Genomic DNA, 24,591 nt, shown 5'->3' on the forward strand with positions numbered 1-24,591 from the left:
AATGTATCATTCTATTAATCTCGTTCTTATGTGCAAATAAATTTCTCTTAAAGATGAAGTGTGTCATTTCTATATCACTAATGGTACCAAACAGGTTTCCCAAACACTCCTACGACCCCTTGTGCACTCTTCAGTGCTGTCCATCTACAAATTGTTTACTTCTGGTTCTGCTTAATACAGGTTAAAAGTATAGTAACATTGAAAAAAAATGACACACTCCACCTTTAAATTTCATGGAACATTTTTGCTGTGATACAACAGACTATAAAGACAGACCATTTATTTTTGTAAGGGTAAGAAATGCACCGTTATGCTATCAGCATACAGAGGTCACAGAGCACTGAAGTGATGTATTTTTGTGTGCCAACCCGGAAGTTTGCATCTTACACATGTTGTTCAAGATAATCTTCACAAATGAACACAACTTTTAGGAATTTCGAAGCCTAAATACAATCGGCAGAAGTAAAAAGCTTAACGTAGGCCATAAACAAACTACACCACGGTCGCAAGACTTTAACAATTACCACCATTAAGCTTCCAACAACTCTTCCAATCTTAAAAATTGGAAAGTTGGAAAGTTTGAGTTAGAAGAGTTTGCAAGAGCGTGATTATAAATGAGGCTGTAAAAGTGGACTAGTGAGTAGATGAGATTACCTGTTTGGCGTGATTATGTTTAATCACCCCGACAACCTCTATAGTCCCATACCTCTTACTATCAACCTCCCTTTTCAAGACACAAAAAAAGCTTTAAAAAGCACAAGTGGGGTATTAGATATGTATTTTATGTCATAGAATAAAATGTGAAAATATCTTGAGCTCGTGTTAACCACAAACCTTATTTCAGGCCATTAAAACCCATTAAAAAACCTATTGACTAAAGGACGATGGAACTTGAAGTGCAAAAATTGCAAACTCATTTTCGGGTTTTAGGATTCATTCCTGCAGCACTCTATCCCTATGACATTCTCAGATTTGTGATAAAAGAAAAACCTGCACATATCAGTTGAAACAATATTTTTCTGTTTTTGCTCAGGCTTTGTTCCAAACCCTAGTGAGCTGATTACACAGACATTTACAGATGCACTAGATCAGTCACTAAGTTTCTATTTCAGTTAGGATGCTGCCTTAGAAGGTAGCTGCCTATGTAGGCGGTAGACAAGCAAGGCAGCTCATTAGTTTTGGAACAGCACCTAAGTGTAATAGCTGAAATATTGTTTCTGACTAGTAGGCGGTTTTCACTCATGGTCCTACAGCTTGACTTCTCAGAAATATCACCCCCATGAGTGTACAAAGTGTCAAAAGTGAACATCATTAAGGGAAGTTCACAGTTTTCGTTGTCAGGTCCAAACATTCGACTTTTAGAGAAAAACTGAGCTAGTTGAAAGTGATTTGGCAATTCAAGTATATTACGATTAGTTAAGATATGACATATACTGTATCAAATAGAAAGCAGCTATGTGATATTGTTGATTTTGAAGTGCTGTATGGCACAATAATACAGAACAAATCCAAAGGAAATAAAGTCACGTGTCACTGTTCAAACAACATGAATAACATCATTAATAGAGTAATTTTACTGTTCTCACATACAATCAAACCCCCTCACATTAAGGAATAATTCACCAAAATGTTTTAATTCTGTCACTATTTGAAAAAATTTTAAGCAAAAATTTTTTTTTTTTCATGAAATATGGGTAGTCTGGACACTAGATGAATATTTGAGCTTGTTAGTGCTTATTCCATGAAAATGTTGCATTAACAATATAATTCACACGTCATATGGACTACTTTTATTGTGTTTTTTGAGAATACGGTCATTGAATGGAAAAGAGCACAAAATTTAAAATAAATAAATAAATAAATAAATTCCCAGAGAGGCACACATTTTAGTCCAACATAAAGGTGGGTATATATAATGATTGAATAATTTTTTTTGGGTGAACTATTCAGTTCAAATGTGTTCTCATTGAATTACCACATGAATTATATTTGAGCAATCTGAATATACAGTATATATATTCCTTATAAAAAGGCATTGCACAAGCCCAAACATTCCAGTCATTTCCAAAGATAAATCTAACTCATTCTTTAAAACATTCTGTCGGTGTATTCATTGAAAAATAACTCTTGTTAAAATTCTCATAATCATAGTAAAGTAAAAAATAGAATGCGCTTAAACATAAAGCTTTCCATTTAGTTTCTATTGCAATACCAGGAAAAAAAAAACATACATAAAACGTGTCGGTACATTATATTTTGGACTATAAAACAAGGGTGCATCTCTGAGCCTTTAAGCAAGGCCATCTACTGCATAACAAATAATTTATTCAAGTTATAAATATTGACTACTGTAAATAAAAAAGACAAACGTCAAATTGCAATCCTTAATTCTTTGTTGTGATATATTTCGATTGACATTCCAAGAAAGTCTAAGGCCGGAGGCTGAAATCAGACATAATATTACAGACCTCCACAAATGAAGTCCCATGTTTGTCCTAGCGTCTGTGCAACGCCAGTACAGAATACAGTGATACAAACACCATCTGACAGAAAAACAGATAGAAACCTCAAGACTTCATGGTGCAAATGGGCACTACGATGACCAGTATCACAGTGCAGGCGGCCGCAGCGATCAGCGCGCCAATTTTACACGCCTTTGCTCTGCGAAACTCCGCCTCCTTGCGCTTCAGCAGCGAATCGTAGCCCGGTGTGTAGATGTCTTCCATCCAGTACTCCAGATTGTTGGGGTTGAGTGAATCCTGGACCTGAAGGGGAACAGAAAAGGTGAGAGGTTCTGCAAAGGAAAGCGTCTGTGTGGAGCAGACCGTGATTGTACCAGGTCTCGGCTATTAAATGAAGGCTGTGGAAGATAAATGGAGCTCTTGTCCACTCGTCACACTAACTGCAGACAGATTCCTAAAGCAACATATTCTGTCGAGATGGATTTTTTCATCAAATTGCCATTTTAATTGAATATATGGTGAGCGAGTGAGGGGGAAATGAGAAAGAGGAAAGGGTGATACGGCACACGGTTTAGGATGAGATGTTCAGATATGACGGCAAGGAAGATAGGAACAGTCAGACAAAAATAGCCAAAGAAGCTGAAGGGGACAAAACAACATTTGAAGTTTTTCTGAAGAAAACGTGAGTGCTGCTTGTCTGTGCATAACTCATGTCCCATCATGACGCTAGGGTGTTTTGGGTGGCTGCCATTACGTTACTATGTTGTTGCTAAGTTGTTCTGATTCGATTTTAGCTTGTTATGTAGTTGCTATGGTGTTCTGGTAAGTTGCTAGGGTGTTGCTAGCAAGGTTGTATGCCATCCAGAGTTAAACTGAGGTATTAAACTGGATGCAGAAATGCAATTCAAATTTGACTAACAAAAAGTCATATAACTAATTTTTCTATTTAAAAACAATGTTTGTAAAACAATTAATTAGGTTCCAAAGTTTATATAGACAGCTAGATAGAATAATCGACAGACATAGGATAGATAGATAGCTAGATAGAATAATCGACAGACATAGGAAAGACAGATAGAATAATTGACAGACATAGGATAGATAGACGGCTTGATAGATAGACAGCTAGATAGACAGATATATAGGTAGACAGACAGACAGACAGACAGACAGACAGATAGATAGACAGATAGATAGATAGATAGATAGATAGATAGATAGATAGATAGATAGATAGATAGATAGATAGATAGATAGATGATAAGTAAATATACAGTAATTTCAGGGATCAAAAGATACATTTCCATCAATGTTTTCATCTATTTTTCAGCAATAGCTTTTCAGCAGCAGTTAGAAGCTCTATAATATAATTAAGCTGTAAAAAATAATATAAATAAATAAATATGAAAAAAATATAAATTTATAAATATAATAAAAAATTATATAAATATAATATAAATTCATAAATAAATCAAATAAATAAAAACCTGTAATAATGTTATTTACATTTTTTATTTTAATAATAAATAAAGAAATATCTATAATATCAACTATTACATATATTTATTGATTTCTTCAAGTAGGCTATTTATAACAAAAGAATACCTGTAATGTGCACTGGGACAGGGCCATGCAGGTAAAAAAAGAAAGAAAAAAGAAGAAAAAAACACACAAAAAAAAAAAAAAACTCCCTCCTCGGCCAGGCTGCTGGTTGGTTTTGGACACATTTCACCAGGTCAGACTGGGAGACCAACCAGCAAATACCAGCTTAAACAGAGACCGAAAGATTAGTCTAATCAATCTGGCATTATAAGACATCCATCTAATGTCAAGAGTACATGATCTTCCACAGCTGTGACGATAATGCCATCTTCAATGCCCCTTATAACTGTCCTCAGGAACCTTTTGCACCCAAAGTGTGTTCAGTGTTGCCATTTTTCACACATGGATTGCTTCTGAATATCAGATGTCATTAATTTCAGCAATGACAAGCAGCAGGACGCTGTCACTGATGACACTTTCCTCCACTACACTGAACACATATACAACTTCACGCACACTAGGTGTCAGCCATCTCTGTCTCCAATAAGCTCAGAGTAATCTTATATCAATACCAGCAAAGTGTGTTCAGTGTTGCCATTTTTCACACGTGGATTGCTTCTGAATATCAGATGGCATTAATTTCAGCAATGTCAAGCAGCAGGACGCTGTCACTATGACACTTTCCTCCACTACACTGAGCAAGTATACAAATTCACGCACACTAGGTGTCAGCCATCTCTGTCTCCAATAAGCTCAAAGTAATCTTATATCAATACCAGCTGTAAACGAGAAAGATAATCCGATTTTCTCTTGTGAAAAAAAACCTGTACAATTTCATAGTGAAGGGAAATACTATGGAGATAGAATTGTGTCTTTATTACATGCGAGAAAATAAATGATCTGAGAGAAAGAAAAAAAAGTTTGAGAGAAAAAGTTATCACACTGATAGCAAAAAAAGCATTTCATGAGAGAAAAAAAAATATTTGAGAGAAAAAGTTCATACCAATAGCAAAAAATAATAATATTTGAGACTAAAAAAAGTTTTGAGAGAAAGTATTTTCTCATAGAACATAAAAAATATAAATTTGAATTTTTTTTAATTATTTCTGAGAAAAAAAAAATCTCTCTCAAAATACTTTGAAAAAAACTCTCAAATATATATATTTTGCTATCAGTGTGAAAACGTTTTCTCAAAAAAAAAAAAAAGTTCTCTCAAAACGCTTTTCTTTGCTCTCGATGCAATTTCTTGCTCTTGTGTCAGGATTTTGCTTTCACTGTGAAAATTGTGTCATGGGCGGGGCCACGTTCCTATTGGCCAGTCGGGTGAGCATCGTCTTGTCTTGGGAGTCGAACTGAATCATGTTCGGTTCACTGGCATAGATGCCGCCTCTGCCTTAATTGAGCACGGACACTCCAATGTTTGGGTAAGATGATTCACTGTGATCTTAGATGATCACAGACGTATCACCTGCGATAATTAATGTTAATGACAAAATTATTTAATGACAAAAAAATTTCACAGTGAAAGCAAAATCCTGACACGAGAGCAAGAAATTGCATTGAGAGCAAAGAAAAGCGTTTTGAGAGAAACACTTTTTTTTTTAGAGAAAATGTTTTCACACTGATAGCAAATATATATATTTGAGAGTTTTTTTTCAAAGTATTTTGAGAGAGATTTTTCTTTTCTCAGAAATAATTTAAAAAAATTCAAATTTATATTTTATGTTCTATGAGAAAATACTTTCTCTCAAAACTTTTTTTAGTCTCAAATATTATTTTTTGCTATTGGTATGAAAACTTTTTCTCTCAAATATTTTTTTTTCTCTCATGAAATGCTTTTTTGCTATCAGTGTGATAACTTTTTCTCTCAAACTTTTTTTTTTCTCTCAGATCATTTATTTTCTCGCATGTAATAAAGACACAATTCTATCTCCATAAAATACCAATCATGTGTTTTAAAGGAGACGAAATTTGTTTTTTTTTTGTTTCTTGTAGTTGACTGCTAATGTGCAATTGCTACCTGATCATTTACTAAAAAGCATTTCAGTTCCATTTTTCATATTAAAACATTACAGGCAGAAAAAGCCTAATTAAAATATAATGACATTATAGAGATAATAAATTCAAGGCTCAACATTAAAACTACCATTCAATATTAATGATAAATGTTAATCAAGTTAACATTGTCTATTTACTCGAAATACAATCAGTGATCTAGAGAATAATTACACCATAAGCTGGCTTGTAAAGTTCCAGGGAATAAACACTAATGTTAGTTTGGAAATAATGCAGTACACAACTCTCCTGTGAGAAACACATGATTAATTGTCTTATAAATCTCCCTCTCAGTAATTGCTATGACAACAGAATTTCTACTTTAAGTCACCTAATGGACCGTTCACAGGACGCTTTCTTGTGTTCAGTCTGCACTGGTTTTCAATAGATGGTCCATTTTAACACACACTTTTTTGCGGCTTCCCATACAGCTCATAAATAAATTAAGAAGAAACAAAGAAGAAGGGTGTGACAGTTGGTTCGACTGCCTGCATGGCTCCCCTACATATATTTAGAAAAATGCTCCTCTCCAGAGTTCATATGTGTTCATATCAGCAGCAAATCATACCAGAGTTCACATGAACCGTTCCACAGACCATTCTCGAGTGCGCACTCAAGTTCAGAAAACCATGCTCACCTCATTCAAATGAACTGAACTCTGATATCAATTTAACCCAGGTGTGCACCAAAAGTGCTCGTGTGAAAGCACCCTAATAGGTCAAATAAATTATTTTTGATGCAGGTCAGATTCAGATCCAATTTGAAATCAGATGACAAAAATCTATTTGATAAATGTTTTTGTGCTTGCAACAGTATACAGCAAACATTGCACAAACAAAAACCATATTGTAATAAACAAAACAAAAAAACAGCAATTTAAATAATATCAGGTGACAAGATCAACAGAAAAAAAGTAGGGCAGATAAAAAGAAATGGCTGATTGAAAATGCTAATTATTGCAAATCATTTTAATCACCTCGTGATATATTTTTTGTACAATTGCATGCTTGCTGCACAAATCCAAAAAACTCTTTGCTTTGTCAAGGTTCGAATGTGCTGTGCTGGGTCACTAAGAATCACTGGTACGTAGCATTGCTTGAGCTGTGTTCTGTCTTTTTGACATTTTCTGTCTGTTTTCTTCTCCTCTCATGCTGTGGTTGGGTAAGCAGGCCTTCAGAAAACCTACAACTCTTGCAAATGGGCGAAAAGAGAGAGACACCACCCCTGGTTCTAGCCAGTTGTCTATGCACTGGGGTGAACATGTAACACAGATTTGATGCAAAGATGTAGGGCACATTTCACATCCTGCTGCAGCCATTGCACAAGCCTCTGAAGAAGTCAGCAATTTACTTTTCTGTTCCATCTTTCTTATTTTGTTCTCACACACAGATAACAAGAACAGCTATTTTTAAAGCCATCATTTGCTTTTATCCATTCAAAATCAATACCCATCTTGAGAGAGTCAATAAAATAGAGCATAGATTATGGTATTGTATGAAAGAAGCTTGCTTTTCTCTTACACTAAAGCCTTTTTATTGTGAGCTGTCCTCTATCAATAGAATGCGATTATGTCTGGAGATGAAGACAGATAAACATCGTCTGAAACAGACAACCATAAGCCTTAATCTAAAATGTGCACAACAGATGGTTTTAAAATCAACATGAATAAAAATGGACCCTTTTTACTTTCTTAATCCATATTCCTGGTCTTTGCAAAAAAACAAAACAAAAATTTAAATACAAAGCCACTTATTTTTTTCAACTTTCAAACACTTGTTATTGTTTATTCCAGTATGTAACTTTTTACTTTTATGGGAACTATGATTAATTTTTTGAGTCTTTTGTTCATGTCAACCAACTGATTCAAAAAACAATTCAGTGATTCTTTTTTTGCGTCTCATTTTCTCTAAAACGTTCCAAGTTGTATGTAGGCAAATTATTTGCTTTTCTTAAGTTCTATTAATAAGAATCCTTATTGCAATGTCTTATGCCACAATTTTAATTTGTTGTAGCAATGAATCTTCATAAAGTTAATAAAAAATGCTTAGTTTTCAGTCACAAGACCTGGAGGGCAAAACATCCATAAACCTGCAGCACAGGCCTGTCAATTTTCCATATCAAAAGAAGAAAAACAAAAATATGTCAACAAATTGCAAGTTTTGGGCATGTGTGATCCAACCCACATACCGCACCTGCTGCAGTATTTTAATCACTAAAACAGCAGGACATTCTACAATGCTTAATGTGAAAAACACTTAAAGCGCCTTAATTTATGAAGCTGCTTCCGAAATCAAATACTTCCCTACTATATACTATGCGAAACAGTATGCCAAAAGTAGTGTACATAGTACTCTAGTACATAGTACTCTAATACATAGTATTCGAAAAGTAACCAGATGACCTACTACTTCTGGAGAGATTCTGAAGTGCACATTTTACTATACTGAAAGGCCACAGAAGGGGATTTATGAATAGAAGTGAGGCAACACAACTGACGCTGGTATGTCACGCGACAGTGACAACATGGCGGGACACGAGAATGAACCTCATTGGTTCTTGCTGAAGCTCAAACATGCAGTGTAACACAAGAATGAACGTCATTGGTTCTTGCTAAAGCTCAAACGTGCTGTGTAACAAGAGAATGAACCTCATTGGTTCTTGCAGAAGCTCAAACGTGCTGCGTAACACGAGAATGAACCTCATTGGTTCTTGCTGAAGCTCAAACGTGCTGTGTAACATGAGAATGAACGTCATTGGTTCTTGTTAAAGCTCAAACGTGCTGTGTAACACGAGAATGAACGTCACTGGTTCTTGTTAAAGCTCAAACGTGCTGTGTAACATGAGAATGAACGTCATTGGTTCTTGCTAAAGCTCAAACGTGCTGTGTAACACGAGAATGAACGTCATTGGTTCTTGTTAAAGCTCAAACGTGCTGTGTAACATGAGAATGAACCTCATTGGTTCTTGCTAAAGCTCAAACGTGCTGTGTAATACGAGAATGAACCTCATTGGTTCTTGCTGAAGCTCAAACGTGCTGTGTAACACGAGAATGAACGTCATTGGTTCTTGCTAAAGCTCAAACGTGCTGTGTAACAAGAGAATGAACCTCATTGGTTCTTGCAGAAGCTCAAACGTGCTGTGTAACACGAGAATGAACCACATTGGTTCTTGCTAAAGCTCAAACGTGCTGTGTAACAAGAGAATGAACCTCATTGGTTCTTGCTGAAGCTCAAACGTGCTGTGTAACACGAGAATGAACATCATTGGTTCTTGCTGAAGCTCAAACGTGCTGCGTAACACGAGAATGAACCTCATTGGTTCTTGCTAAAGCTCAATCGTGCTGTGTAACATGAGAATGAACGTCATTGGTTCTTGTTAAAGCTCAAACGTGCTGTGTAACAAGAGAATGAACCTCATTGGTTCTTGCTAAAGCTCAAACGTGCTGTGTAACACGAGAATGAACCTCATTGGTTCTTGCTAAAGCTCAAACAGCCAGCAGCCAGATCACCCTGTAGCCCAAGACTGGTTGCCTGCTGAAGCTAAGCAGGGCTGAGCCTGGTCAGTACCTGGATGGGAGACCTCCTGGGAAAACCAGGTTGCTGCTGGAAGAGGTGTTAGTGAGGCCAGCAGGGGGTGCTCACCCTGTGGTCTGTGTGGGTCCTAACGCCCCAGTGTAGTGACGGGGACACTATACTGCCAAAGAGCACCGTCCTTCGGATGAGACGTTAAACCGAGGTCCTGACTCTCTGTGGTCATTAAAAATCCCAGGATGTCCTTCGTAAAAGAGTAGGGGTGTAACCCCGGCATCCTGGCCAAATTTGCCCCTTGGCCTCTGTCCATCATGGCCTCCTAATCATCCCCATATACTGATTGGCTTCATCACTGTCTCCTCTCCACCAGTAAGCTGGTGTGTGGTGGGCGTTCTGGCGCAATGTGGCTGCCGTCGCATCATCCAGGTGGATGCTGCACATTGGTGGTGGTTGAGGAGATTCCCCCCTTCTATGTAAAGCGCTTTGAGGTCTCAGAAAAAGCGCTATATAAATGTAACAAATTATTATTATTATTATAAACGTGCTGTGTAACAAGAGAATGAACCTCATTGGTTCTCGCACTTCAATGATGTGTGAATTGATTAATATTTATATGTGAATAAAAGCCTAGATTCAATCTGTTCATCATATAAAGTGATCGTGTCTCTTCAGAAAATTTTGGACTAAATCGCTCAATTCTTATGGATTAGTTTTACGATCTCTTTATGAACTTTTTGTCAAAATGCATATGGAGGGACAGAAAGCTCTCAGATTTCATCAAAAATGTCTTTATTTGTGCTCCAAAGAATAACGAAAGTCTTACGGGTTTGGGACGACATGAGTACTTTTTAGGGTAAACTATCCCTTTATTAAAATATCTTTATTGTAATTTCTTGTCATTTTGTTGCAGCCATGAATCCGCTCATAAAAAATCTTATTTGAATATGCATAATTTAATCTCCATTATTCACCAATTTTTGTTTGTTTGTTTTAATCAAATAAATAAAATTAAAAATTAAACGCTTCTCGGATTCGAGAAGTTGTTGACTCGAGAATCAATCATAAACATCATAAACAAATTGTTCAGTCTGGTTTATTAAAAGATTGTCCAAGTTGTATAAACTGGATCAACTGATTCATTGAAATAATTAAAATCAAATGAATGACTTGTTCACAAATCAGATACCACTACTTTTTTACAATGCAATCAAGTCCATCCTACTGAACACCCAGTTTCACGCAGAAATACGTTAGAATCCAGAATTCGGTTGCGAACAGCATTTCAAGTTGGCATTGAAATGAACCCAAGGAAATGCAGTAATTGCACTGTGTCCCTGACTGTCAACAGTGAGTGATTTAAATAAGGATCATTAATATTTCACAGCGCACAAGGTCACCTACTGCACTGATGACCTTAAGACACACACCGGCGGCATTTGGCAGAGAAGCATTGATTGAGGAAAAATCGAAGCCTCCATTCCCATGCGCCCCAGCCTTTAAAGCTAATCCCACAAATCACCACACACAGCACACATCAAAGCCTCAAAAAACACTGAAAAATCAACAATATTGGCACAGTTGCAATCACAATGCAAAGCCCCTGAGGTCGGCTCTCACCTGCAGGTCCAAGGCGCTGAGCTTGTTCTTGTCTCCTGAGTTGCGTTTGTACTCTTCAATGGTCCAGGAGGGCTGAGAACGTTTGGCATCGGCGAGGCCGGTCAGGCGTAGGTCCGTATAGAGAGGACTGCCCTTCACGTGAGACTTGACCGCGGGAGGGAAGTGGTGTGGGCTGAACACCTGCTCCACCAGGTAGGAGTCCTTGGGTGGCTTTGAGGAACGGTGGGCCTGGTGGGCGTCATACTGTCGATCTGTCTGTAGGGGAGAAATGGGAGGAAAGGTCACGGAGGAGGAATTTTTTTGTCATGTTTTCCAGTACAAATATCTAAACATTCTAAACATATCAAGATATATTTACTTAAGAAGCAATATGACTTAAGATTTAAAATATATCACAATTAAGTGAGCTTTATAAGGTAAGATCAAATAATCTTGTTTTTATTATGTGTGCAATTTTGATATGCACACTTATCGTTCAAAATATTGTTCAGAAGTTATTTTTTAGTGTTTTTGAAAGAAGTTGCTCACCAAAGATGCATTTATCTGATCAAAAATACAGTAAAACAGTAATACTGTGAAATATTATTAGAATTTATAATAACTGCTTTCTATTATAATATATTTTAAATGTAATTTGTTCTTGTGATGCAAAGCTGAATTTTCAGCATCATTGCTCCAGTCTTCAGTGTCACATGAGTGTCACTTCATAGAATCATTCTAATATGCTGATTTGCTGCTCAAGAAATGATTATTATCAATGTTGAAAACATTAATATTTTTGTGGAAACAGCTATACATTTTTCTCAGAATTCTTTGATAAATAGAAAGTTCAAAAGAACAACATTAATTAGAATGTTTTTACAACAATTTAAAAGTATTATTGTCACTTTTGATCAATTTAATGCATCCTTTCTCTCGCTCTAAAAAAATAAAATAATAATCTTACTGACCCTACAAATTTTGAGCAGTAACATACACTGCAACTGTTTGTGCTGCAAAAAGAAATGAAACCTCAAATCATAAAACTTGTTGAGAAGAGGTGTGATATTGCTTTTCTGAGCAGTTGGGATCATTTTCACATGGAAAATCATTACTTTGAAGAAGGGAGTTGAGTCTAGAGACCACAATCATTGAGATTTTGGGGCCACCTAGCAACTGCATAGCAACATTCTAACAACTTATTAGGACACCTTAGCAACCACTCAGCAAGGCAGTCACCAAAAACACCTTAACATCATGATGGTGACTTTTGCAAAGGCAAACACAGTAACATCCGGTAGAAAAGTCCTTTCCTTCAGCAATTCAGAATTATTGAAACCCTGCATGAGCTATACTCTCAGGAGAAAAAGCATGCTGGCACTGCATGAGTCTAACTAGCTATATATATATACGGTGCAAGCGGGAATCATTGTGCTTACAGGAATGACTGCGGTCTTGTTTGCAGAGCTGGAAATGTGTGATTGTCTCAGTCTTTAGACTATTATAAAGAATTATATCTGAGTCAGGAGCTTATTATTGCCCAGAGGGAAACCAAATTGCTGCAGCTTACAACATGAAAAATGTGATTATCATGAACTGGGTCATTCTGCAAAACGGGGAAAAAAATATATGCAAGTACATTTTTCAAAAGATAGTCAACAAAAATCTAGTGACTTGTTTTCTTTTTAAGCTATTTTTTCATAAGAATGTTGTTTAAAGGAGAACTCGGCAACTCTAGCGAACTCTAGTCACTTCTTCGCTGATTTTCCCTTTTGTTGTCGCATGTTTTCCCCACGAGCTCCCCCTACAGCTGTGGGGGGCGTATATTTCACAAGACGATCGTAAAAAACTCACTTGCGGCGGCCTCCTCCCCCTCTCTACCGCTGCTCATGTGCGTTTGTTTTGATCAGAGCAAGCCAACTGTATCGTGTGGAGCTATGTCTACCGAGGTGGGTAATCTGGTAATACATCATACATGCGTGTGTGTTTATGTCGAATTGCCGTGAAGTAATTCGTGTTTCGCGCTCGGTCTCGTTCTCGCTTCTCACGAGACTTCCAATTTCTATCTTGCCGGTGTGGTGAAGTATCCGGTAACTCTATAGTGATGGGTCCGGGCTGAGGACCCAAGCAATCCGATTGGTTCAAAGCACGTTTTATGGGTAATCGCTTTAGTGCCTGGTTACAAATCATACAAAATCACTTTATTATAAAGACGTTTGTACTACGTTATAACGAGTCACTAATGTATTTAATGTATTTTAAATTATACGTTTCATATACTAGTATTTAACCGAAGCTATAGATTGTGAATTTAAACATTTCTCGTTGTTAGTGTGTTTTTTAGTTAGCTTAGATAGTAGCATAGCATACAGCTAACGTTATCCGAAGATCGTGCTATGAGCTTTACCTGATATTACTGCACTGATACTGCCTTAACGTATCGCGAGAACAGATTTAGATCAGGCATACTACTGGCATACTAATTGGGTCCTCAGCCCGGACCCATCACTATAGAGTTACCGGATACTTCACCACACCGGGACGGTAGTCCCCAAGTTGCAAGGTTGGTTTTCCGCCTGGGAACGCTGGGGGGAGCGGGGAAAGTCACCAATATCACCAGAACAGGTTGTTTAACCATCCAAATGATTTCTAGACAGTTTCATTAAGTTAAAAAAGTTACCAAGTTCTCCTTTAATGGCCTCTCCACATTCCATGTTGTATTAGTAAATAAACAAACACCTGGTTCCCTAATATTTTCCCATTATAAAGTAATGAACAATCCCATAAAGTAAAGTTAAAAAAGAAAGAAAGAAAAGACATATAATATTATAATGTGTTTGATAATATTATGTTGAATAAATTAAATGCGTCTTTCAAAATAAAAGTCTTGACTCAGAAAAACATTTAGAATTCCGTTTTGTTGTTGATATTTCAGTGACTAACTCCACGACCCACTTTTGGGTTGCAAGTTGCAACCCACCAGCTGATCTACATATTTCAATATAATTTCAGCATTTCTATTCTGCCCTGTCATTTTTGTCTCCTTGTCTCTGTACATTTTGTAAAAAGAATAACAGCCACCCACTTAAATGTTCTTCTCTTTAGGCAAGGTATTGTTCTGTCTGGCCTGAGCTAAGGTGAAAATTAAAAAAAGCCACAGGAGTGAGCGCTGAAGAGTGTTGATGCACCTCCTGCTTCCAGCAGGGAAAGACTAATCAAACAACCACAGATGCAAATGAGGGAAGGCCAACTGAGAGGAGGAAAAATATTGTCATTCTGATATTCATAGGTATAGGTTATTCCTCGCCAAGAAAACAGCAGCAGTGTAATAATACGTACTGTAGGTCAGACTCAATGTCATACAGAGGGACTGTGACTCGCTTAATATAATAAGGATTCTGTATTTATTTCTCCTTACTGTAATATAACAATTGAACTTGCAAGTTATAAAACAATGTATCATGGCATTGCAATTAAAAATCTTTACTGCTGTTGTAAATTCATTAAGTGTAATCTCATTGAGACACAATCATTAGTGTTGTTGCTAAGCAAGAATCTTTATTACAATTGCTTACTTGGGGTTAGTGATTTGAACAATTCCCTAAATAACTATGAAACTTTGGTACATTCTGTAACCGTTAAAAAAGACATGTCAGATCCCTCATATCATGTGGCATGTTTGGGAAAGGTGCTGCTACTTTCTTATACTTTTTTGCCAGTCAACAACCACCTAAGCATACTAAATTAAAATTAACGCTACTTAAAATAAATCTGAAATAAAATAAATTAAAGCTAAAGTATTAAAAATGAATAAACATCATAAAATTATACTAAAACAAACTAAAATTAAAATGAAAACTAAAAATATAAATTTGAATAAAAATATAAATAAATAGAAGGAAATTTTAAATATGAATAAATAATATAATACTATAAAAATAATACCTAAATAACACTGCGCTAAACCAATCAGAAAGTCTTATTGGCAACCAATTATCAACATCTTGGCAACCACAACAACCTAGTATTTTGCTTTAGAGATTTGCACAGGAAATACCCCTCACATTTGTAAAATATATAATCCTTAATTTTGTCATCTAAATCCATCAGCCTATTCAGGGCACTTCTCTTTAGTATAGGCTATTCTTTGTCCGGCACAGTTTGAAGTTGAATGGACACACACAGACATTATTAAAACCTCATTAAAGATAGCCTAAATTAAGCGACTAAAAGCATTGGTTGTTTATATTCTGCGAGCCAAATAATTCAAGTGTGCTTCTAGCTTGACCACTACTGACATGAGCTTATCGCTTGGCTAGCTGGCACTTGGGCTAGAAGAAAAAAGGTTTGCCTTGCCCTTTATCAAGGGCACTTGTGAGAAGGAACGGATGTTGTGCTAAGTGCCTGTCTGAAAATGACAGTTCTCTCACATCTTCTCACCCACTGTACAGAGCTGCTGGGTTCGTTGGCTGCGTTCTCTCATAAAGAAGTCGTGCTAAAAGGCTGGCGTAACAACTTCATGTCAATTAAAGACAGGATGATGTAGACAGCAGGAAAATAAAAGAGGGTGACAGGATGCACACTATAAGACTCTCATTAACCCAGAAAAACATTTACCAAAACATTCACAGCTGAATAGATGTTTGGCAGACAAGCTGTTTCTTGGAACCCCATTGAAATTGACAGCCATGATTTGAATACATGAAAGCATTGCTTTAAAATGAAAGATTAAAAAGACAAAATTGTACACTGAAAAAGTAAGAACATCCAGTTGTTACCTTCAATGTGAGGTGTGTAGTTTCTGCTGCACTAGTGTCATGAAACAGAATTGCAATTCCCATCTGTTATTAGACAGACAAGACACATAGCTCCGCCCCAAACACACACCATTGGTCATTGAGTCAGTGTTGCTGTCAGGCTGTTCAGGAAGCTCTAACTAAGAGATACATGTTTGATTGTGGCACAGAACACAAGATGTTTCCACTTTTCAGGAAAATAAACATAAACATCTTATTTATTGGTCAACTCTTTACATTAAAGTCATACAAGGAGAAAATAATTGAATAAATTACACACTTCACCTTTAAATAAAGGAGAACTCAGGCAGAATGGCCACAGAATGGTGAAATGCACAAGATTGTTATGTGTTCTCATTAATGTGAATGAGGTTTAATTAACCACCAGTTCCCTGTGCGACCATTCACTAAAATTAACTACAGCTTGGATCGTTCCAAAGAGGCAGGGACTTTTGGCACTCGCAAGTTCCCCAAAAAGATCAGAAGGGACGATACAGGAACTGGCAGGCTTCTAATCAGGGCAATAAGCCAAGAAGACATGAGCGAGAGGCAGAGGAGAAAACTAAGAAAACATGAAAATATTCCCAAGACTAAAGAAGGGTAATTGTTGCATACATTAGGTAGAGAAGAGAAGAGAAGAGAAGAGAAGAGAAGAGAAGAGAAGAGAAGAGAAGAGAAGAGAAGAGAAGAGAAGAGAAGAGAAGAGAAGAGAATCAGAACAGAAAATAATTGAATACAATATGTATAGAAAAGATATAAACAAAAAAACAAAATAGAATAGAATAGAATAGAATAGAATAGAATAGAATAGAATAGAATAGAATAGAATAGAATGAACAAACAGACAATTGTACTGTAAAACAGAACAGAATAGAGAACAGGACAGAATAGAATGTGAAAAAAGAAGAAAACTTAATGGAACAGAAAATAATGGAATAAATTAAATAAAAAGAACAGACAGACAATTATACTGTAAAACAGAAAAGAATGGAATAGAACAGAATAGAATGGAATAGAATAGAATAAACAACAAAACATAGAATAAAGAACAGAATAAAGTAATTATCATATAAATGAACAGAACAGAATAAACAGCACAAAACAATTAAAAAAATAGAACTAAAATAGAACTATGACATAAGAAATAGAACAAATAAAGGAAACAAAAATGAAAGAGAACCATACCATAACATGACAAATTGTACAAAACATAAGACATAACATAACATAACATGACATAACATAACATAACCCAGCTCACAACTGATAAACCTGTAAAAACATAGTTTTCCACCTGTGATCAGGAATGGAAGCCCATTCTCTATTACCCACAAAGAACAGAGCAGACTGCATCCAACTTGGCTACTAAAGACTTCGGCCCAGAAACGGATTATTTGTTTGCTTGTTTACCTCATGTATTTTTACATTCTTAAAGCTGTATACAAAGTGAGGTTTTGATAAAACCTTTTCATCTTCCTTGTAGTATTCATGGAATCCTTGAACTTGTTTACCTTAAGACATTTAAATGCTGAAGAGTACTGAAGCTTCAGCTCAGATGTGTCAACATATTATCTCGAGAGCCAGTAAATACTTTACAGGACTAATTTGGCATGAAATCCTTGTTCCTCTGAGGGGATTGAATTAAAATTATTTGTCTGATTCTCTACTGTGTCCTGCGCTCAGTCTGTGCCCCTGCAAAAAAAATACAGCTAGATGTAGGATAGAATGGGGAAATTGTGTGATAATTGCACCGTAAGAGACCACGGCTATACTGTTAGAGATATGATATCAAAGCTAGCTTGCTTCCAGAACAAAATATCTGCATGTATTTTGGGAAGTGATGGAGTGTAATTGAGCATAACTACCTAGGGGTGTAAACCAAGGAAAAACCATGCAAGGGTGTAGGAACGGTCTGACAACCTTATCTGTCTGGCTCATTAATATGAATTAGTTGACGTAACATTCTTCCAGTAGTCATGACTGATTTGTATAAAACCAGGTAAGTGGGTACCTGGGATCCCTTACAGAATTCGATTGACTCAATCCCGATGCTGGTTAAAATTCTAAATATATAACAGTTGCTAACAAATAAAGATCTCAGTAATCAACAAATATAATGGTAGATTTGCTAAAATATGTCACACAGCACATTATATGACAGACTAAACCTTACACAATTTAGTTTTTGCAATAGTGGGCACCAAACCCTGATTTTACCATTAGAACAAAGTATGGACTGATCTGCATCTCATAGCCTTACAAATTTGCATGATGCATGGTGCATTTGAACTCAAGTCATTTTAAGGCACTATACACAATACTTTTCAAAGCACCTTCTTCAGAAAATCTACATGTTTTCAAAAAGCATGTGCAATGCAGTAACAGTTCTGAGCTCATTTCAATTCAAGTCAACATGAGCAAGCAAGTCATCTCAGTTGATTCAGTGAACTGGTTGTCTGACCAATTCTGATTTAGACTGATGACTCTCAAGATCTCATTAATCTGTTTTGCATATCAGTTTGACTAAGTGATTAAAAAGAGATGCACCAATCAAGTGATTCAGCGGGTCAACACAATAGCAATGCAACACAGAATCTGGGTCACAACACTCACAACAGCAAATTCAACACACAGTAAAGACAAAAATGTTAAGTTTTCAGGTTTATTACCTCTCTTGGTTTCCTATGTCTGTCCTTGCCTTCACAATGCCGGTCTCTTTCTTTCCCTTCTTCCCCTGTGTGACTGGAGTAAGAAACAGTCCTCCAGTCTCGAGGTGAGTTGGTGATGCTGGCTACTTTGGACTCAGTGACGCTGTTCTCCTCAGTTTGCGACCTGGACGACCTGCGTGTGAATACGCTTTTCTTTAAGGCTTTTACCCTCATGCTTTCGCTCCCATCATCCTCCGGGCAGCACCATTCTGGACTTTTTTCCACCTTCATGTTGTGTCCAGTGGTGTGACACTGAAAAACGTGAGGTGAGAGGTTCGCGTCAGTCTTAATCTGCTCCACCATACCATTATCACTTGATTTCCCATTAGCCTCCGGTTCTTGAATCTTCTCATCCAGCTTAGTAAGCTTTGAGAGGACCTGAGATATCTCCCCTCGCACCCCTGAAAGAGACTCAAGCTTTTTCTCAATTTCACCAATCCTGAGTACCAGTTTGCAGACGCTGTCTTTGAGCTCATCATCAGAGTTCTCCAATGACTGGAAGAGGCGGTCTAGTTTGATGCCGGTTTTGCTCAGCTTGACAGTGTTGCGTTCAGGTGAGCTGTCCCCGTCTGATTTCGTCACCTGAGACAGTGAGCCGTTGCTGTTGTAGCACGAGGACTGCACAACTCCAAGAGAGTCACACACGCTCATGTCATCCAGGAAGCGAAAGATATCGCTGATATCGTCGCTGACAATCTCAGAGTCTTCATCTGAATGTTTAAATGGCGGCCTCTCTCCATATTTGTTGTGACCAGGGTAATCTTTCACTTTCCTAGTTTGGGATTGTTCCGTCTGGGTCCCAACACTCATGCCATTGTCCACATTACCTGACTGAAATGATGGACAGTTGATGCTCTTGTCCTTGTACCTTTTCCCATACTCTCTTTTCTCAACACTCGGTCCGCAAGCCACAGAAGCCATGTCTTTTGTTTTGGTTCCATTTGACTTCTTGGAGAAACCTGAGGGAGAGGCAGTGGGCTTGTCTTTTGTACACTGAAAGTGTTGGTCATTTTCCATGTTATGACGATGATTGTCCTTTGCCAATTTGCCGTTCAAGAAGGACCTCTCAAAGTCAGGAACTTCTTCGGTATTGAGGCTCAAGCTCTTGACAGGCCAGGCTGGCTGTTTGCCATGCTTGCCAGAAGTCCTCCTGCTGCTCACGCATTCAGAAACCGTTGTAGGTCCAAAGTAGGTGGATGCTTGCAAGTCGTCCAGGCTCTCATGCTTCACCCGCCCTTTGTTCTGGATGGGTGAGCTGACGGGTTCAAAGTAAGGGTTGCTGTACGGCAGCTCAAAACTGTGATTGAAGAAAGTGGGAGGCTTGTTCAGCTCCCTCCTATGGTGGTAATCACCACCAGCTTTGGAATTTGCTCTGCACTCCTTGGTGATCACGTGGGGCGAAAAGGCAACAAGGTTGTGGAAATCCTCTTTGAAGATATTCCGCTTTTGCACGCATGAGTGCACGGTAAAAGGCTCTCCGCTGGACACGAAAGTATCCTTGATCCCTGGGTTGATATGAAGAGATTCCTGGTCCGTTGTAGACTCGCTGTCGATGTCCATGGGGAAGTAAGTGCTCTGCATCTCACACGGAGGAGGACTGACGCTGGCGTACTGTGGCAGATGCTGTAGTTTATCCAGAGATGCTGCCCTACATTTCAGATCCTTGGTGACTCCCAAGAGGAAGTTGGGGTCTGAGGTTGGTATAAACTGCTGGCAGTTGTTGCAGTCAGACTTCGGGCAGGGTGACTTACGTGAAATGTGATGACCCCTGGTGTCCAAGAGGTTGTATGCCCTGTCATTGTCGTTGAATTTATACACATCCGGGTCAGATCGACAGGACTCAAATGATTGGTTCTTGTGAAACCTGGGTCTGGAACCCATTGGCAGCTTGTCCTTGGCCATTCCTCCATTCATCTGGATGAGATTAAACATGGTGACAATGTCCGCAGCTACCATGAGCTTCTTGGACTGTTGGTCCTCCACCGAGCACCTCATTTTGTCTTTGAATAACGTTGCGGGGAATGCTGGATCCAAACATGCTGTGTAGAATAGCAGACTCCTCAGCTTAGCCAAATGGACCAAGTCAAACCTGGCACACAAGGACTTACAAAGGTCTTGGTAAGAAACGGTACTGTACTTGGTGTCCAATTCCTCCAAAATCCTCACAAGAAAGAGGGAATACTCTGGCATGGCATCCATTGCTGTTTTTATTCTTGATTTTGTGAAGACAGGACAGCCTGCAGGGGACAGATGAATGATTAGTGACTGAAGAAATGTGAGCCATCTGCCAAACTACCATAAGAATCAAATCAGGATGCAGGACCATAATCATCACATATAGTAGTCAGAATTCTGATTATCTATAAAGGAGTTTCAATGACCAATTTTCAAACTTTTACAGTGGGTTAAAAAAAAGTCTGAGACCACATTCAAAATATAGGACTTAGGATTTTGAAAAAAAAAAAAGAAGAAAAAAGGTTGACAAAATTAATATGAAATAAGATTCAACACAATTTCTAGTTCACTAATCAAAAATGTACATTTGTGAAAAAATTATGCAACTCCCTTATGCAAAAGATCAGATTTCCATGCTTCAATTAAAACACAAGATGCACCTTCCAACTCAAATCATGCTGGATAACCATGTACAGTCCATGCCATCTCAAGTTCATCCTGTCATTTAAACAATTCTGGAAAAAAAGCATAATAATATGGTAGCTCGAATTTGATGAGAAACATTTGAATTCATATTGAGATTCACAGACTACAGACTGCAAATTTGAGCACAGTTTTAGTTATTATTGAGATCTGTCCTGAAACTCAGAAGACACATGAGTCGTGAGATGACAGATTACTTTTCACAGGAGAACATTTTTAAATTTATAAAGCAAATGTCTCCATTTGCTCTCCATTTGACCTCATTGCTGTGGAGAATAAACAACTGAGCTATGAAAGAAATCACATTTTACTTACCTATGGATTTGTGCCCCACTGTACATTTGGTCCCTCCAGTCTTGAATATAAAAGAAAAGAAAGGAAACAGGTCATTTATTTTCAATGACAATCTTATAAAGAAGCTGAACTACTGAATTAAATGCATTATCCAGTGCATAAAAAAACGGTTGTTTTACACATGCAATATGCAGTTTCAGTTGCATAATAGGACTGTAAATCAATTTGCAGTGCAAGTATGCATGCATAAAAAACCCTCCTCCAAGCCTCGTTAAAAAAATCGATGGTAAAAAAAAGCAGCATAAATGAACATATGGACATTCACAATCACAAGACTATACTGAAAGAGGGGGATTTATAATCATCCCATTAAAATTTTAAAGTACAATATTTTAGATCCATAATAAATTACCAAGAAGACTAAAACAACACACACCTATTCAACGGTCCCATCTGCTGTCCTCTGGATCGACAGAGGGGGGAAAAAACTGGACAGGGATGTTTTAACTCAGAAGTGCATTATTAATCCACAGGCATTTCTTTGCAGTTGCACGGCACATCTTCGGCATCATATATCCCCGCGTCCTCCTGACCATTGGGAATGCTATGGAATGGCCTCTCTTCATCTGTATCCTATCCGGATTGCAGGGAGAGTTTGGCGAGGGAGCTGCTCTCTCTCCATCTGATGGAGCTCAGAGAGCTCAACTCGTCTTTGTTTCCACCTAGAATGACGTAATTTCACCTTAAGACCATTCGCGAGCGCGTGGAGACAGGTTGAGGTTCGACAACGGGAATTAAATCACATTTAGGCATTTAATAGAACACGCAGCGTGACGCGTCAGTGGCTCAGCCATGCGGGAAACGCGTCGGGCAGATCGCCTGCACTGCATAAGTATAACGCTACTCTCTCGCGCTCTTCTGACAGACACATGCATGTTCAATCCGTGGTGATGACTAAGGACGCATACATGTTTAAATGGAAAAGAAAACTAATGTAAAGTGAAGAAGTTGAGAAGCGCATCCTCGGTGCCTCGATCAGCCAAATAAAATAGGGGAGAACGGGGCTAGTTGTCAGTTCGTTCAAACACACTATGGGGTACGATGTCACAGTGGAAGAGGAAATCTGGCAACAAATAGACTTAAAACAATGTATGAAACAGCATGCATGCATGCATAAATAAACCTGGCACACAAGAACTTACAAACAAACAAATAAATACATTTAAAATAAAATATCGACCATTAATTAAACTTAATTAGCTGTTGCTGTTTTGGGTGCTATTCTTTAGACTCAATAAAAGAAAATTATTGGTAAACCCATTTTTATATATATATATAATAACTAATTAGGTAGAAAACGGTGAATTAAAAATAAATTTACTTACTGGATGCATAATATATCAATACATGGAAATTATTGGTAGATAGGTAGAAGACTGTGAATTAAAAAATAAATTTACAAACTGGATCCGCATGCACATAATATATAAATAAATGAAAATTATTGGTAGACCCATTTATATCTATTAAAAAACTAATTATGTAGAAAACTGTGAATTAGAAATGAATTTACTTTACTTGATATGCATAATATATCAATAAATGGAAATTATTGGTAGAACCGATATTAAAAGTTTTTGATTTTATGTAAAAAACTTAAACATTTATTTACTTAAAGGATTTGCATAATATAGGCCTACATATAAATTACAATCATTTCTACATATATTCTGAATTATCTATATAACCATACTGATCTTGCCTATGACTTTTCTGTGGTAGTTTCTGTGGTGCTTACCATTTTTTAATAAAACATACCACAGTTTGATTCATAGTAACCATTGACACTTGGCCATAAAATGTAGCTGGTAAATTAGAGTGGTGTCTCTAAGACAACATGAATTCATAAACATCAGATGCTATGCATATCATGCATAACAGATTCTGATAATAGCATTAATATGGTAATTCTGCCTGGGCTGAAATAATTTCATTAGATTGTTAGATGACACTTGCATGAACCTTCAGGGAACTCTGGCCATTCGTTTATGTTTGCACCACTAACATCAATGTCAGACGCAACTCTTGCCACCTAGTGAAGTCAATACCATTGCTCCTGACAAATCAATATTGTATTACTGCATGTTCACTCAGCATTGCTCTAGACTCTTGTTAGAATTCAGCTGGTGTGGCTTAGGATTTTGCCGACTGTCACAAATGTGGGGGACTTCAGAGAGCATTCATACACAAAATACCATGCACACAAATGACTAAAAATGGCAGTGATCAGAAGGGTATTATTGCGCTATGATATCACTTCATTGTGTAATGTGATCGTTAATATGAATTAAATGTTTTAGACCTCTGCAGTCTGCAGATGAGAGGTGAGAGAAGAAATAGAATTAAAAAATAAATAGCCTACTATAATAACCTATGACAGTGGTTCTCAACTGCTTTTGGTTCAGGTTTATGTTCAGGTAAAAGAAAAAAGAAAACATTGAAATGTACACTGAAATACCAGCAGCCAGATCACCCTGTAGCCCAAGACTGGTTACCCACTGAAGCTAAGCAGGGCTGAGCCTAACGCCCCAGTGTAGTGATGAGGACACTATACTGTCAAAGAGCACTGTCCTACGGATGAGATGTTAAACCGAGATGTTAAACAAATTTGCCCATTGGCCTCTGTCCATCATATCATCCTAATTGGCTTCATCACTCTGTCTCCTCTCCACCAATAAGCTGGTGTGTAGTGGGCGTTCTGGCGGAATATGGCTGCCGTCGCATCATCCAGGTGGATGCTGCACATTGGTGGTGGTTGAGGAGATTCCCCCTTCTATGTAAAGCGCTTTGAGTGCAGAGAAAAGCGCTATATAAATATAATGAATTATTATTATTATTATTACTAAAGATACAAGCGAGCATTTCTCCCCCCTCTTAAAAGTTAATTTAC

At 37.5% G+C, this 24,591-nt stretch overlaps 1 protein-coding gene across 1 annotated transcript; it reads right to left on the minus strand.

The window, feature by feature from the left end:
* Positions 1-1,691: 1,691 nt before the first annotated feature.
* minar1 (membrane integral NOTCH2 associated receptor 1) lies at positions 1,692-22,183 on the minus strand. Its single transcript, XM_084109681.1, has 5 exons — positions 22,078-22,183; positions 21,663-21,702; positions 18,651-20,926; positions 11,207-11,461; positions 1,692-2,765 (listed from the first exon to the last, which is right to left on the minus strand). The coding sequence occupies exons 3-5, from the start codon at positions 20,886-20,888 to the stop codon at positions 2,568-2,570; spliced, it is 2,691 nt and encodes an 896-aa protein (XP_083965807.1). The 5' UTR covers positions 20,889-20,926; positions 21,663-21,702; positions 22,078-22,183; the 3' UTR covers positions 1,692-2,567.
* Between the last annotated feature and the right edge of the window lie 2,408 nt (positions 22,184-24,591).

Source organism: Abramis brama, assembly GCF_963993115.1.
Source record: "Abramis brama genome assembly, chromosome: 3".
In the NCBI taxonomy this organism is placed as follows: domain Eukaryota; kingdom Metazoa; phylum Chordata; class Actinopteri; order Cypriniformes; family Leuciscidae; genus Abramis; species Abramis brama.